We start from the raw sequence: 17,080 nt of genomic DNA, 5'->3' as shown, positions 1-17,080 counted from the left end.
TGGCTCTTACCTATAATCCCAGCACTTTGGGAAGTGGATGTCGGCCTGAGCCCTCGAGTTCAAAACCAGCCTGGGCAACATGGTGAAACTACATCTCTACAAAAAAATACAAAAACTAGTCAGGCATGGAGGTGTGCATCTGTGGTCCCAGCTACTCGGGAGGCTGAAGTGGGAGGATCACCTGAGCTCCAGGAGACTGAGGCTGCAGTGAGCCACGGTCATGCCAGTGTCCTCCAATCTTGGCAACAGAGCGAGATCCTATCTCAAAAAAAAAAATACCTTTCATAGACAATAGCTTTTTATTTTATTAACAGACGATGGGAAAACTAGCTCAGATATTGGCTAACTTAGTTTGTTTTATAGTGTTTGGAAATTAGCTCCTTTCTGAATAGATGTTAACATCCTGATGTTGGTACAGAAACAAGGGTTGTTGTTGGTTTCTAAACGGAAAAATTAATGTGATTTTAGAAGCCATTATTTCTTATCCATTCTTATGTCGTTGTGGATATAGGAATACTGTTAAGAAATTTGAACTTTCAGAATTAGATTTTTTGTTGCTAAAAACATTTTTTTTCTGTGAAAGGATCATGTACTGGATAACATAAAGAAGACTGTATTCTAAATAATGAACTTGTAAGCGTCCTGGAAACTTGTCCAGTAGGGCTATTATAAGGACTAATGCAGGCAGCAGGAAATATTCTTACTATGTTTAGTCAGCAGCTCTTTGAAATTTTCTCTTTCACAGTGAATTAAAATAGATTGACATATGTTCATCTGGACTAATTTTTAAAATTAAGCCATACCTGTGGCTGGCTGAATGTTAAACAGCTTAAATATATGTATTTTTTAATTTTATTACTCTACCAAGAATTTAAGTTGTAGGATGTCATCAAAAAGAAAAAGGCCTCAAAAGGTTAAATTACCCAGTAATTTCGCCCTTAACTGGATGTTGAAGAAAATGAAAACAGATGTCCACACAAAAAGTTGTACATGAATGCTCATAGCAGCATTATTCATCATAGGCAAAAAAAAAAAAAAAAAAAAAAAAACCAGATGTCCACCTGATGACTAGATTAGCAGACCGTATATGTCATGCAATGGAATATTATTCATCAAAAGAAAGAAGTGACACATGCTATAACATGGATGAACCTTGAAAACATGTAGAGTGAAAGAAGCCAGTCACAAAGAACCATATATTGTATGATTCCACTTACATGAAATGTCTAGCATAGGCAGATCTATAGAGAGAGAAAGTAGATTAGTGGTTGCCTTGGGCTGGATGCAGACAGTGATTACTAAAGGGTATGTTCCTACTTCTTAGGGTGATAAAAATGTTTGAAATTGATTATTTTGATAGTTGTACAACTCTGAATATCCATAAAACCATTGAATCATACACTTTAAATGAGTGATTTGTTTGGTATATGAATTATATCTCGATAAAGCTGTTACCAAAAAAATAAGGGGAGATATTCACAGCTTCTGTCTCACATAAATTTCATGTACATTGCCTTAGAGTTGTATATTTTTACAGTAGTTGTTGTATCATTTATAACCACTGTAAAAAATGTTATCCAACTTCTTTATATAAAATTATACAGAATTACTGAAGACATTTTATGATTTATTGACTTTTGACCATCACTGCCCACCCCTTGTTTCCTACCTAGGGCCAGACAGCCTTTGATGTAGCAGATGAAGACATTTTAGGATATTTAGAAGAGTTGCAAAAGAAACAAAATCTGGTATGTTTGATGACTGTCTAATAATTGTCTGTATTACATAATTATCTTAGTAACTTTGAATTTGAGACAATTACAAAAGTTTTCATGTGATGTTTTGTACTTTTTGGTTTTAAGATATCCTTAAGTTTCACTAAATGATAGTGAAAGAGAATAAATGGTAGTGATATTTAACTTTTTATGTTGCTTATCCCCATTTCTATTTCCTCCCCTTCTCAAAAGGAATACTTATATATGTCCTCAAGAATAACATGTTTTTACAATTTCATTAGAGGGTTTTACTTAAAAGATGGAGTCTATAAAATCTCATATATCCAATAGCAGGTCCAATAGCAAGGAGTTATGTCACCTGAAACAGTTTTGTTTTTTTTGTTTTGGAGATGGAGTCTCGCTCTGTCCCAGGCTAGAGTGCAGTGGCGTGATCTCAACTCACTAGAATGTCTGCCTCCTGGGTTCAAGCAATCCTCCTGCCTCAGCTTCCTGAGTAGCTCAGACTACATAGTACGCCAGCATGCCCGGCTAATTTTTTGTGTTTTAATAGAGATGGGGCTTCACCGTGTTGCCCAGGCTGGTCTTGAACTCCTGAGCTCAGGCAATCCACCCACCTTGGCCTCCCAAAGTGCTAGGATTACAGGCGTGAGCCACTGCGCCCAGCCAGAAACAGGGTTTTGAGTAAAATATCCTCAGCCAGCCTGAGTGGTTAGTGGATCTGAACTTTTTCAGTAAAGTTGGAGGGATTTAAAAAATCCACCTTAGCCCTGTATGGAACTTTTAAATTGTCTAGTCTATTTCATTTTTTATTCAAGCTCTTTCCTTTTCAGGTAAAACTTAATTTATTTATTTCTTTGTTTTGTCTTATTTAATGTCTGAAAAACTACTTTGTTATTATTTTAAACTCTGCATCTTAGTAATATTATTTTAATAGTTTTCTTATTTTCCTTTGCATAACTTTGTACAAAGCTCCATAGTGAAAAACGGGACAAGAAATCTCCGTTAATTGAATCAACAGCAAATATGGACAATAATCAGTCACAGAAGACCTTTAAAAAGTGAGTAAAATGTTCAAGTACGTTTGTTACTTTTGTGAATGAGATGGCATAATGGCCACAGGCATGTTTATTGTGGATCTGGGAAGAATGAATGTATTTTAACCTTTTTTGTTTCTAATCATTTGAACACTGTTTAACAGCAAAGAGACATTGATTATTGAACCAGAGAAAAATGCATCCCGTATTGAATCTCTGGAACAAGAAAAGGTTGATGAAGAAGAAGAAGGAAAGAAAGATGAGTCTAGCTGCTCTAGTGAAGAAGATGAGGAAGATGACTCGGAATCAGAAGCTGAAACAGGTAAAATTAAAAGATAAATGCATTTTCGTTGAATTTTGTGGCAGTGTAAAATAAGACAAGATCAGACTTAATTTTTAAATTTTTCAGACTGATTTGCTACTTGTTTAGATACCTGGCAAGCTACTAAATTATCTTTCAGTGAATGCTAGGAACCTACATATAGTTGTGAATTTATTATTCTTTAATTATCTGGAGGCTGTTGTTCACCTCTGTGTTTTGCCGACCTATATTTAAAGAAGTTGGAGAGGCTTCTAAGAGTCCCTTAGGCACAGATAGGTTGTGAATGTGGGTTCTCAGCAATTCAAAAATGCTCCTGTTACTTCTGAGGTCCAAACGTCCAGGATGCCAGTCCCAACAGCATCCCAAATTTTCCCTAAGAAATAGTAAAGTAGGAATGGAGTAAAAACTCTTTGCTGTGAGGATGTGGGGGAATTTGCTTTGTTTTGAGAAATTTTAAAGATACAGAAAAGTATAATATAATAAACATTCATATTCCAACAACCTAGACTTAAGACTTTAACTACTGTGACATTTAATCATATTTACTTCAATTTTTTAAATAAAGTTAAAACATTATAGATGTCTTTTTTAGTCACCCACCGTAGTCTGCTTCCCTTTCCTTCCTTCCCAAAGGCAATCACTATCATGAGTTTTGTTCTGTAATCTTCTAGTTCATTTTTATATTCTTACATATGTGCATTCATATGTAATATATAACAATTGTAATATTGTTTTGTGTTTTTTTCATATGGTAGGAATTGTTATACTTCTTGGGTTTTTTCACCAAAAGTTACATTTTTTTATATTTGTTCATAAATCTATTTCTATAGCTTTATCTGCATTTTTTTTTTTTAGCTATTGTATAGTATTCTATTAAATATATCTGTTTCCATTATGATGAACATTTACCTTATTCTCAAACTCCTGGGTTCAAGTGATCCTCCTTCCTCAGCTTCTCCAGTAGCTGGGACCACAGGCACATGTTACCACACACCTAATTTTATTTTTATTTTTTGTAGGGTTAACTATTTTGCTGAGGCTAGTCTTGAACTCCTGTCCTCAAGCAGTTCTCCCACCTTAGCCTCCCAAAGTGCTGGGATTACAGGCATAAGCCACGGCGCTCAACCTATAGCCTAAAGTTATTTTTATGCAGTTAATCTCCTCCCTGGGAGACATTACTTAGCTCTCAGTCTGTAGTCAAGTATATCATTACAAATTAAACTATGTACACAAGAGAGCCAAGACTTGCACCCAGACCTCCTAACTTATATTTTAAGCCTTTTACTACTGATGTAGTGTAATTCAAAAAATAGAAGTCCAGGCATCTCTTTCAAAGATTTCTAGGTTTTTGTTCACTAAATTTTTTCTTCATTAGCCCTTGTTTGTATACAAGTCACTGTTCAATATTAGACACTAAGGGACTATTTAAAACAAGAGACCTTAGGCCAGTTTTACCAGTAACCAGCAAATCTTCTGCTATCTTTTGGTTGAATATCCTTGTTTATAAAATGAGAAAAATCAGGCTATAAGACCTGGATGGTTCTTAAAACTCTAGTATTCTATTAAATATAACTAATTACCATCAAATTGCATTGTATTTGTTCTCGGTTTAGAATTGAAATGTACTAGTTGCTCTCTACTCAGTTTCCCACTGAGCTAACTTTAAATGTTCCTCTGAAGCATTGTACTATGATAATTTTGTTCTTCCTGTTGCTAGTGGTCAGTGGTGCCAGGAAAATTTGACTCTGTCTCAAGAATTAATCCACGTAAACGCTGTGTGGTTCCTTTCCTCTCGCTCTTTTAATATCAACTAGGCTTTATCATGCTTTATTTGGAAAGCTTGAGAAAGCAGCCATTTCCCTGTAGAGCTACAGCTTAATTTGACAATTTGTAAACCATTTCTTTTTTTTTACTTTTTGTAAGGTTATTTCCTTGGGAAACTATTTGACATAAAATAACTATTTTGCTGAATTTTGTAAAATAAATTATTTACCCAAACAATTTTTCTTCAGTGTTCTTTCTCTTCTCATAAAACAGATAAAAATGAGAGTGCAACCTAAGTTTTAGTTATACCTTTCAAACAATTTACAAATGTTGTGAAAGGTAGTTGAGAAAATGAGAAAGAGAAGTACATTTTTTGCTTTTAGGGTTCTTTCTTCTAGGACTTTGTCATTCTTTGTTGAAATCAAATGGATAGAAAGACTACAACGATATTAATAACATTTACAAAATAAGTTGGATGGTGGGGCTGGGTGCTGTAGCTCATGCTAGTAATCTCAGCAGTTTGGGAGTCCAGGTCTGGAGGATTGCTTAAGCTCACGAGTTCAAGACCAGCCTGGGCAACATGGGGAAGCCCTGTCTCTACAAAAAATACAAAAATTAGTAGGTGTGGTAGCGCATACCTGTAGTCCCAGCTACTCAAGAGACTGTGGTGGGAAGATCGTTTGAGCCTGAGTAACAGGCTTCAGTGAGCCGAGATCACACCACTGCACCCCAACCTGGGCAATAGAGCAAGACCCTGTCTCAAAGTAAATAAATAACTTGGATGGTGGTACATGGGTTTTATCTTATTTATTATTTATATCTCCTACTAGACTGTAAGTGAAGGTATTTTGTCTTTTCATTGGCTGATATATCCCTAGTACCTAGGACACTACTTGAAGAATGGGGACACTTATTATTTGTTGATTGATTCTCTACACAGTTAGGTGGATTATTTTCCAAGATGATACTGTGCCCATTTAACTTTAGACTTTTTAGGAGTGGGAAGACATGCTCTTTGGGACATTTAATCATAGTGTTTGACAGGAATGTAAGGTAATTATTGACAAAAGCACTTTTAGATTTCCTTGATTAAAGAGGAACCATCAGTTTTAGATCAGTAATAGTAGTTGTTTATCCATTAGAAAATTGCATAGTTATTGTTAAGTTTTTAATTGCATTCATGCATTCAAATTTTTAAATCTTAATTAAATTTGTTTTTATTTTCTTCATTTTAAAAGCATAGAAGTCAGATTCTATTTGTGCTTTTTATTGTCAGAAGCTTTGTTGTATATCTTTCATATTATCTTAACTATTTATTTCAGCATATATATTGAGACAATGCTAGAAGCTCCCTGAAAAACTGACTTGCAAAAAGGAATCACAGTGGGGAAAGACTTTTAGTTAACAAAACCTTAAACAAAAATGGAATATAAAATGATTTTTTCCCAACCATTGAGACCAAATTTCTATGGAATCTTGACTCTTAATTGTTTGTCTTTAATAGATAAGACAAAACCCCTGGCTTCTGTAACTAATGCCAACACTTCTACTACACAAGCAGCTCCTGTAGCTGTTACAACACCTACTGTGTCATCAGGTCAAGCAACACCTACATCACCTATTAAAAAGGTAAGCCAAAATTGTATTTGCTGAAAATACATGTATTCTATTTATGTACCACTTGGACTAACTCATTAAAGTAATTCTGAATTTTTATAGTTTCTTCCAAAAATATGTAAGATTTCAGAATGTAAATATGTATTTATGTTTCTAAGTTGAATGAGATTTCTTCTGAATGATTTTTTTTATCATTTTTGCAATTGATATTACTGTTGATATTACAGTTGGTAGTTAACAAATATTACATACAGTTGATAGTTAATAAATGGCAGAAAGTTAAAAATTTTTGTAATATTAAAATCAATGATTGTATTAGTTTTTTTTTTTCTATTGAACTTTTATTTTGAGAAGCTCAGGTTTTATATCCTTTATCTCTGTTAAGTAGAGGTGTGCATGTTGATAATTTCACACATGGGTAAGTAAGTTACAAAAACTATTACCACAAGTCAATGAGAGAACGAGAATCTAAATTTTTTAAACTCATAGTACAAAGCACTAGGCAGGCAACTGGTATGCCAGTGGGAGCATGATCCCTGAGGTCGGATAAACCAGAGATGAGCTCCTGACTCTACCTTATTAGTTGTTATGACCTTGAGCAAGTTACTTACTATCTTCCTTTTGTATAACAAAACAAAATGAAGAGAAATACAGTTAATATTGTAAGGATTGGTTGAGACAGCCTGGCCAGTAAACTCAGTGTGTTTTCAAAATGTTAGTTTCATTTATTTCTCTTCTCTCTTTCTGTTCTCTTTGTCTGTTCTCCATCTCTCTCGTCTCTTCTCTCCACCAAAGCAGTGTTTTCCAGTTAGTGTGTTGATCTTTTTAAGACTTTACCTTTTCCTGCTTCTCTGGAACCTATCCTTCTTTTAACCCAAATTAACGATTCAGAGTTTTTGTTTATGTTTGACTTACTAGTCTCTCTTCAAAGATTTCTCTTCACCAGTCCTTTTTTATCTTTAATGAGCATACTCATTTCCCTCTTTATCCACACACACCTTTTTTTTAACCAAACCCTTGAAAAATTGATTGCAGTCATCATAACACTTCATGCCTAAATATGTCAGTATGTATCTCCTAAATACAAGACTAATATTCTTCATTCTCAAAATAATCACACTTAGGAAATTTAACTTTGGTATAATATTATTTATGTTGTTAATAACTAATATACATACCCAGATTTTCCCAATTGTCCTTTGAGTCTTTCTGTTTGTTTTTTAAAATCAGGGCTCCACTTGGATTGTACATTGTGTTTACTTGCCTTTGAACTTCTTATTTTGTTGCTCATTTGACATTATTTGCATGAGTTTAAGGACTGATTGTTTTTTAAATCCTCACAGCATTTCTGTTGTGTTGTCAGTATTGGGATTTGGCTTTAGGTGGTCAAGGTCTTTTTGAAATCATAAACTACAGAATAAAAAAAAAAAATCCCTACTGTAAGTAATAATCCTTCTCTAAAATCCTTCCCAAGGAGGGCAGTAATGTAAATAATGAGTGGTAGAAATGTGTTGGTTTCATTGATATGTAGTTTGAATATCGAGAAACTGAAGGAGTTATCTTACCTTATATATTTCAAAACTGAGTGCTTCTTGAATTCAGTTAGAACTCATGTTCATATGATCATAATTATGTATGCTTTAATAAGAAATTATCTAAAAGCAGTTTGCAAAATTTTGAAGACTGTTAATCATGCTGTAACTAGCGTCACTATAAACTGCTTTAATTAAAGTTTATTTTACTTCTAGAGCCCCCATATTCTTCTTCAGTGAATACTAAATTCATGCCTGCATCTTTTGATCTGTTTCGACTATAAGGTTATCAGAAGTTCCCAGAAGTTCCATCTCCCTGGAATGCCTAGGCAAGAAACTAGCTATCTTTCTTTCCTTTTTTTTTTTTTTTTTTTTTGAGACGGAGTCTTGCTCTGTCACCCAGGCTGGAGTGCAGTGGCACAATCTTGGCTCATTGCAACATCTGCCTCCCGGGTTCAAGTGATTCTCCTGCCTCAGCCTACTGAGTAGCAGGGATTACAGGTGCCTCCACCATGCCTGGCTAGTTAAATTTTTAGTAGAGATGGGTTTTAACCATGTTGGCCAGGCTAGTCTCGAACTCCTGACCTTGTGATCCGCCCACCTCAGCCTCCCGAAGTGCTGGGATTATAGGCATGAGCCACTGCACCCAGCACTGGCTCTCTATCTTTTGGGTATTTGGCTAAGTAATCCCTTTCCTACTACAGTCAAATGATTACAGTAAACTTCCTGTGTTCAATTTTCTTGTTCTCACATATAGCCAATATTTATGGCAATTTAGTTCTCAGTTTATACCTAATGGCCTAACTGAAAAGAAATACTTTATAACCTCTGTTAGTATAGTGGGCCAGTAATCTCTTTGCTGTAAAAGTTCTTATTCAAAATCACTCTTGGTTCTGTAATTAATGTAATAACATCTGCTTCTAAATTTGCGTATTTAGAAACTATTTTATTCTCAGTTTCAAGCACAATAACTTACTTTGAAGATTATATTGCTTCTTTGTTCTTAAAATTTTGTGACCAAATTTTATTCAAAACAATCATGTGTAAAAATTTTGATTTTTTTTTTTTTTTGGAGACAGAATTTTGCTCTTGTCACCCAGGCTGGAGTGCAATCTTGGTTCACTGCAACCTGCACCTCCCAGATTCAAGCAATTCTTCTGCCTCAGCCTCCCGAGTAGCTGAATTACAGACACTTGCCACCACACCCAGCCAAGTTTTGTATTTTTAGTAAGAGACGGGGTTTCATCATGTTGGCCAGGTTGGTCTCAAACTCCTGACCTCAAGTGATCCACCCGCCTTGGCCTCCCAAAGTGGTAGGATTACAGGTATGAGCCACCACGCCTGGCCTGAAATATTTTTTTTGATGAAGAGGGAGTCTTCTTATCAATATTGTATGACTTTTAAAACCTGTTATATTCAGTGATTCTTATACTCCTGTATCTACTTTAATTTAGCATATTAGTGTTTTTTAAAATTTTTTCAGGTTTATCTGTAACTTTAGTGACCTAACATACAAATTTCCTTAAACAGATTGTTAATTTCTAATTGCATCTTAAAAGGTTTTGCAGTTATCTGTTTTTAGGTTCCCAGTCATGACTCCACTTCTGATATTTAGACAAAGTTATATTAAGTTCTCCAGCTTCCTTCCCTGGTACATAAACTATGTGCGTGTGCACGTGTTCACAGCAAGATAGATCACAAAAATGGAAGCACACAAAACAGTTTTACATTTCACTTATTTTAATAACTTGGGGTAACTATGGTGAAAGATAGAGGTGTTTACTTTAAATGATCTTTCCTTAATTCCTTAACCCTTCAGCTGAAATTAAAGAACTGTTTCTGTAGCAATATCAAGCTGATGATTTGTGGAGATGTTATCTATAAAACCATCAGTTTGATTTTGTGCTTAAAATTGTTAACTAACAATAAGTCTGTATAAGCCTTTCTAGTCAAAATAAATATTGTTGGGATCTCTAAAGCAGATTATCTATTCTTCTATATGGGTGTACGTTCCAATAAAATATAAATGGCGTTTTCTTTACTTGATGTTAAAAATTCAGAATTTTTATGGAATTAAGTGTTCTAGTTAATTGAATTCAATGTAATAGCTAATAATTTAACAAAAGACTGCTATGTGCTGTGGGTACATAAAGTATTCCAATCAAAATGTACAGATGTAGCATGATTTAAAAGGAGAAGAAATTATATTTGACTTAAGATAATAGAATCAGGACATTTTAGATAAATCTTAAAGTAGGTAGTACTCCACCTGAGAGAAGAAGGGCTTGCATAACTTGTTGAAAGGGAGGGAAGAAAAACAATATGGACAAGTGGGGATAATGTGGAATAATTTGGCAGGAAAAATGAATTGTTCCATTTGATTAATTTATAGGGTGCATATATACAAAGTAAACAGGAAAAGTAGAGCCATGTTGCAGGATGTCTTCTCTTCTAGGATAACACTTTTATAATTTATTTGATAAGTAGTAGAGAGTCATGGAAGATGTTTGAACAATGCCTTGAGAGAATTATTCTTTATAGAATATTATTCTGACAGCAGTGTACAGATTTGAAGATGAGAGACTGATTGAGAAAAGGTTTATTAGAAGGTCATTGAAGTTGCCCACAATGATAAGAATATGAACTAGGGAAGTGGCTCTGGGCTTATAAAGGAGAGGAGATTTAGAGACTTGACCTCTAATTTATGGATGGAGGAAAATGACAGAGAAGGTCTAACATAATTGTGAAGTTTGAAACATAGGAGATCGAAGAGCTAACCTTAGTGCCAGTAACAGAATTAGGGAACTGAAGAAGAGATGGTTTGGAAGTAAAGGTGTTTTATTTTAGTCATATTGAGTTTCAAGTTTTCAGTTACAGTTCTAGATCATCCACTCTACAGGTAAAATTAGGACTGGAAATTTAGGAGACTGGACTGGAGAATAATACATTTGAGAATAAGCTGACTACAATTAATATTTAGCCTGAGGAAGTAAAGACCCTCCTCCAATCCCCCAGGAGAAGAAAGTAGAAACAGAATATGAGAGATCCAAGAGCAGACTCTGGAAGGGCTAGCACAAGGAAAGTTGTACACACACACACACACACAGCCTGTATAAGGAGTGTTGTATACACATACACACACACACACACACACAGTCAGTCAGTCAAGAAAAGAATGGTCAGAGTCAAAAGAAAAGAAGGTCAAGATAGCATCCAGTTAAAAAAGCTAAAGAAGAGAGTTTCATGGAGGAGGAGGAATAGTTAAGTATTTCAGGAAGGGTTTATTTATATACCAAGTAAAATCAAAAGGTGCCTTTAGACATATAAAGCGGTACTTAAATCCAAATTCATGTTGGGCAGAGTGGAGGTATATCAATGATTAATGTGTAACAAATGCTGATTTCAAAATTGATAGATAGTACTGCCTCATTTTTCTCAACTCTAGAATAACAGTAATGGTAGTATTTCATTGGGTAATTATAAGGTTGAAACAGGATAACCCAAGTGAAACACTTAGCTGAGGGTCACGCACTAGTAAATATTTGTTAAATGTTAGCTTCAGTTATAACAATAAATGTTATCTGATCTCTGGCTGTTTTATCATGGGGGAAAAAGTTTGTTTCCAGGTTTTTTGTTTGTTTGTTTTTGTTTCTGTTTTTTGAGGAGGTGGGAGACCTACTGTGGGTGTTGGCAAACTGGCCGGTGGGCCAAACCTAGCCCACTACCTGTTTTTGTATAGCAAACTGGTTGGAGAAAAATATCAGAAAAATTTCACTGTCCCTAAAGTTTTATTGGGTACAGCCACACTCATTCCTTTGTGTATTAATATTATCTGTGATCCACAAAGCTTGGCATTTACAGTCTAGCCCTATAAACTCACCAGTCAATAAGTAGCTGTCTCAGTACCTATCATATTGCACAGAATATTAGAGTTCACAAACTTTCTTCGTCATTGGAGCCCCTAGTGTTTGGTAGGCTTTTTTCGCAGTGCCACTGGCAAAAGGAATTACCTGTTTTGTCTCATTAGGTAGTTCGATGCAAATGTGATCAAAATGGCAGGTTGTGCAGTGTCTATGAGATGTCACTGCTTCTCTCAAAACTTTAAAATATTCTACAGAGCCCCCGTGACTTCGTTGTGACACCCTGGAGCACTTCGGTGCACATTTTAGGAACTGAGGAATGCTTAGGCCCTGTTGATAGCAGTTCGTTACTGGAAGTACCAGAGGTATATCTTTATAACAGTTTTGTCCATGAAGTGGCCCTCAAGCATCATCATGGGAGCTTTAACAAGCTCTATTAACCTGCTGATTATAGCAAATGTTGACAATAGATATGAAAGAAAGGATTTTTTAAAAACTATTAATACCCTATGCTTGTGGCAACTAGTTAGTTGCTGTATTCACCAATCTGTATAGTTAACTGTGGTTGAGTATAGAAATTCTAGAAGTGAAGTTGATAAAGTGATCTAAAGATAACAGAGGTTGCATTTTTAGAGTTGTTGGAAAGCCCTAAAAATAACATAAATATTTGTACATAAAATTAGTTTTTACTATAGTTGAAATATTTAATGTTTGGTGGGGAAATCAGTAAATTTAAGGCTGTGATGTTAAACAGAGTATTATAATTAGAAAATATCAGTTACTAGTTTTTGTTGATTGTGTTGGACATAAAATTTTTTAACCAGAGTGTATACATGGATTAAAAACAAAATTCATGTGCAGTAGTTTGTTCACTCACATGCTATATTATCTATTCTATATGTCTTTAATTGCTTTAGAAGTTTATTAGATTTTTTCAGATTATCTCATGCTAAAGCTAGAACTTGTTCCCAGTAACTTTTAAAGATTGGATCATTACCCAATTATTGGGGTTTAATTTATTATAAAACTATTAAAATGAAGAAAATACTTTTTGCTCGTAACTTCCCTTTTCTGTTTTCATGCTTTCAATCTTTATCTCTTTACCTGTCTTATTTTAATTGGCTTTAGTATGATTTCATTGCTCCTATCATGCCTGTGGTGGAATCAGTAGATCCTGCATCATGGAGGCAGGGCTTGCGCAAAACTGGCATTGTTCTTGTGCCCAATAAGGGTGAAAAATCTATGGTGAGGCATTTCTATGTGCAAGAATTTATATTAGGTTACAACATAACAAGTTTAATATAAATTGGTTCCAAAGATGCATGGTTTTAAGTCCTTACGGTGTGCTCATTTCTGTTTTCTGTATTTGCATCATAATTTTTCTGTGTGATATAAAGTGTGTAGTGTGTTTTCTTAAGTCTAACCCCTGGAAAGGTAGTCTATTTCTTTAAAATTTTTAGATATTTACATTTTTTACTAAGACATTAACCTATTTAGTGAAAGTGTTTTATCCTGAAACTGTAAACCATAATTTTAAATATATTATCTGTAAACTTATTGTTTCCAATTTAAGGACTGATCAACTTTAAAAATTCTTTTTTCTTTTCCTTAAAAAATAAAATAAACACAGTTTCCAACCACAGCTACAAAAATTTCTCCCAAAGAAGAAGAGAGAAAAGATGAGTCTCCTGCAACTTGGAGGTTAGGACTTAGAAAGACGGGCAGCTATGGTGCACTTGCTGAAATCACAGCATCTAAAGAGGGTCAGAAAGAAAAAGATACTGCAGGTGTTACACGTTCAGCTTCAAGTCCAAGACTTTCCTCCTCTTTGGATAATAAAGAAAAGGTAATCTATTTCACAGTCTGGTTTATGTGAAAACTCATGATTTCTTTTCCAGGAACATTAAATCTGGTAGATTGTCTGCTAGTTATCTTTAGATCTAGGTATCAAGTTAATTAACCTTAATGAATTACATAAGACAAATGTAATTTATACAGAATTATAAGTACTGGAAAGATCAGATGTATTTGCCTAAAACATAAATTATGGGACTATACTCAGTTAAAGGAATCTATTATCTTACTTGAGAATTTATAATAGAACTGTGTTAAGGAGCAGGCTTATTTTGTTTATTATGATTCAAGAAGCTTTCTGAAATTTAAAAAACATAGGAATACATTTATTCTAGAATGTTAGTATACTCATAAGTTACATTCAGTATCTGAAAAAAAAACCCAGATTTTTCATCTACCATATTACAAGCAACTTTGTCTTAGTGAGTAAATTTAATAACTCTATTTTGAGAGGCGGTATTAATATTGCATTATTTAGGGTGTACCACAGTTTATTCAATACTAGTGTTTATTTCTACAGCATAGTCAGCGCTTGGACTATTTTTTGCCCATACAGTTTTCTTTCTCTACTTAAAAGTGTTTCCTTGTATCAGAAATTCAGATGAAATTGCTCCTCAAGTAATTCTAATATTTTTGCTTTTTATCAATTTGTTGTGCAATTGGTTTCCAGGTATTTTATGCCAGCTTACTAGGAATGTATCAGAGTGTCATTGTCACTACACACTCTTAGCCATATTTGGATAAATATAATGTAAATAGTATTTGTTTTGACTATTTTGATGTATTTGAGAGCACTGATTATCAAGGTTCTGAATAGCTTGTATAATATAAATGCTTGAGGCCTCTCAGTGAACCATATTTGAAACTTTATTTCTGTGGAAGAATTTCAGCTTATGACACAGTATTACTTTAATCTGCTATAGAAGTTTTAGAAAAAGTCATTAAAATGTGGAGGAATTTTTTTCCTTTCTTAGTTAAAATGTTATCTGATTCTAGACTGAAAGAGAAAGAAAACTACTTTGAACAGACTAATTACTGATTGACATTAATTTTAGAGTTTAGGAATTGTTGAAATACTGTAAACTATGATAGGTATGTAATTATACATTATTGAATAACCTTTTCTTAATACTTTTAGCATTGTCTCTAGTCAGTACACAAATTAATTTTTACTTGTTTCTCTGTTGTGTAGGAGAAAGATAGTAAAGGAACTAGGCTTGCATATGTTGCACCTACAATACCAAGACGACTAGCCAGTACATCTGACATTGAAGAGAAAGAAAACAGGTGAGTTCATTTTTATTTGCTTTATGCATTCACTATAAAATCTTTATTATCTAGCATGAGAGTTAATACATGAGCATTGTAATTATATGTGGATATGTATTGTGGGAAGAGATGGAGGGTATTCCTGAAGGAGAAAATACCAACTACATAGTCCTGAGGAGGTGCAGACTTAGTATGTTCATGAAATAGCAAAGAAGTTGTGGCTGGAACAGAGTGAGGGGAAAGTGGGAGGAGATAGGTCGCAAACTAAGTTCTCGAAATATTTGGAACATTTAGGAAAGGGGAAAGAAGAAGGGAAGGAAAGCCCTGACTTAATCATTTTAGTTTGTTTTAAATATTTTTATTTAAATATTTTAGTTTGTTTCTTCCTATTTTTCAGCTTATAGAATTTGAATTTTTTTTTTTTGGGGGGGGACAGAGTCTCACTCTCACTCATGCTGGAGTGCAGTGGCGCAATCTCGGTTCACTGCAACCTCCACCTCTCGGATTCAAGCAGTTCTCTGCCTCAGTCTCTCGAGTAGCTGGGGTTACAGGCACCTGCCACAACGACCGGCTAATTTTTGTATTTTTCGTAGAGACGGGGTTTCACCATCTTGGCCAGGCTGGTCTTGAACTCCTGACCTCGTGATCCACCCACCTCGGCCTCTCAAAGTGCTGGGTTACAGGCGTGAGCCACCGTGACTGGCCAAGAACTTTTTAATATACTTGTAATCATGTTATCATATCCAGCTTTTGATTTTTTTCCCCTAAGATCTCATAAGCAGTCTTGTATGTTAATATATATTTTTAATAAGCATTGTTTTTTATTGGCACGTAGTATACTATAAAGTAGATCTTCTGCGGTTAAAGTAAGCATCTCCCCTACTTTATATTTTGTGATCAAAAAGTATATTTCTGTAAATATCTGAATTTTCCCCCTATACTTAGGGGAAAAATTATACCTTAGGGTATAATCTTAGTACTGAAATTATTTTATCTTCTTGATAAATATTCCCAAGTGTCCTCCCAAAGGTTTTTGCTAGTTTCAGCTTATATTAATATTTACTGGTGTACAGCCTTTTTAATCCCATTTTAAAATTATCTACCAGAATCTGAAGGGTGTTCTTTTAACAGAGATTCTTCAAGTTTGCGAACAAGTAGTTCATATACAAGGAGAAAATGGGAAGATGATCTTAAAAAAAATAGCTCAATTAATGAAGGATCAACTTATCATAAAAGGTAATAATATTATTCTTAAGTGGTTTTTATGTATTCATTTATAAAAATATGAGGCAATTTGTTTGGAGCCCTCAGTTTAACATCATTTTAAACAAATACGTGTTTTTATTAAATATTATGAGTTTTTGTTGTTTAAAACTTACTCTAAACACAGGATATATATTTAAAGATGGGTGATAATTTGTTCTTATGCCTTTCTAGTATATAATTAAGCTTCAAATATTATGAAATGTTTTTTAGATTGTTACATATTTAAAAGGAACTCCTTTAGAAGGAACTCCTTGACTAGAACAATTTAAACAGGCCAGTGTCTTAATTGATCTGGTTGTCATTGTTGATCTGGAAAGATTTGCCTTGCCCTAGAACTCAGAGCTATAGAAATGCTTTCAATTGGAATGTTGGTAGTATCATGTTGAAGAGGAAAAAAAGCCCTATAAACAATTTCTTTACTAAAAGCAACCAAAAAGAAGAGTAAGATGTGAACAAGTTTCATGTAGGCATTGGTTACTTCCGAGGTATCTGACCCATTGCTGAAATAATTTTCTTCAAAAAATGTCAACGTCTTGTTTTCCGTGGGTAGTACAAAACCAAAGTGTGTTTTTCAGGCTCAGCCTGGCATGACCATATGGTGTGGAATAGTTTCAAAAATGTGAAATAGCAGATCATTGTCTTGCTGAGAAAGTTGGGAGGAGGCACTAAAATGATACACTACCAAATTAGTGAAGTTGTCTAAACTCTAGCAAGTCGTAGATGCAACTCTTGGTGCTGGAGCTGGTGGTGTATTTAGGAACACAGTTTTAAATTTTTTTCTAGCCTTGTAATTTGTATAATGTATAGACATTAACTCTAGAATACA

General features: G+C 34.3%; 1 protein-coding gene across 10 annotated transcripts in view; it reads left to right on the top strand.

Annotated features, from left to right (window-relative positions):
* The window catches only part of PPP1R12A (protein phosphatase 1 regulatory subunit 12A), a 162,583-nt gene that overhangs the window by 111,413 nt on the left and 34,090 nt on the right, over positions 1-17,080 (top strand). For 5 of the 10 annotated variants that reach the window (XM_050749245.1, XM_050749241.1, XM_050749238.1 and 2 more), the window contains exons 6-13: positions 1,674-1,748; positions 2,706-2,794; positions 2,935-3,092; positions 6,361-6,485; positions 12,994-13,110; positions 13,496-13,711; positions 14,912-15,006; positions 16,120-16,224. In XM_050749245.1, coding sequence (XP_050605202.1) covers positions 1,674-1,748; positions 2,706-2,794; positions 2,935-3,092; positions 6,361-6,485; positions 12,994-13,110; positions 13,496-13,711; positions 14,912-15,006; positions 16,120-16,224 — 980 coding nt within the window. The remainder of the gene's footprint in view (positions 1-1,673; positions 1,749-2,705; positions 2,795-2,934; positions 3,093-6,360; positions 6,486-12,993; positions 13,111-13,495; positions 13,712-14,911; positions 15,007-16,119; positions 16,225-17,080) is intronic. The other 5 variants (XM_050749246.1, XM_050749243.1, XM_050749240.1 and 2 more) reach the window with 1 other exon arrangement.

Source organism: Macaca thibetana, chromosome 11, assembly GCF_024542745.1.
Source record: "Macaca thibetana thibetana isolate TM-01 chromosome 11, ASM2454274v1, whole genome shotgun sequence".
NCBI classification, from domain to species: Eukaryota; Metazoa; Chordata; class Mammalia; order Primates; family Cercopithecidae; genus Macaca; species Macaca thibetana.
Note: the sequence above shows the minus strand (reverse complement) of the source record. Positions and strands in the feature narration are given on the sequence as shown.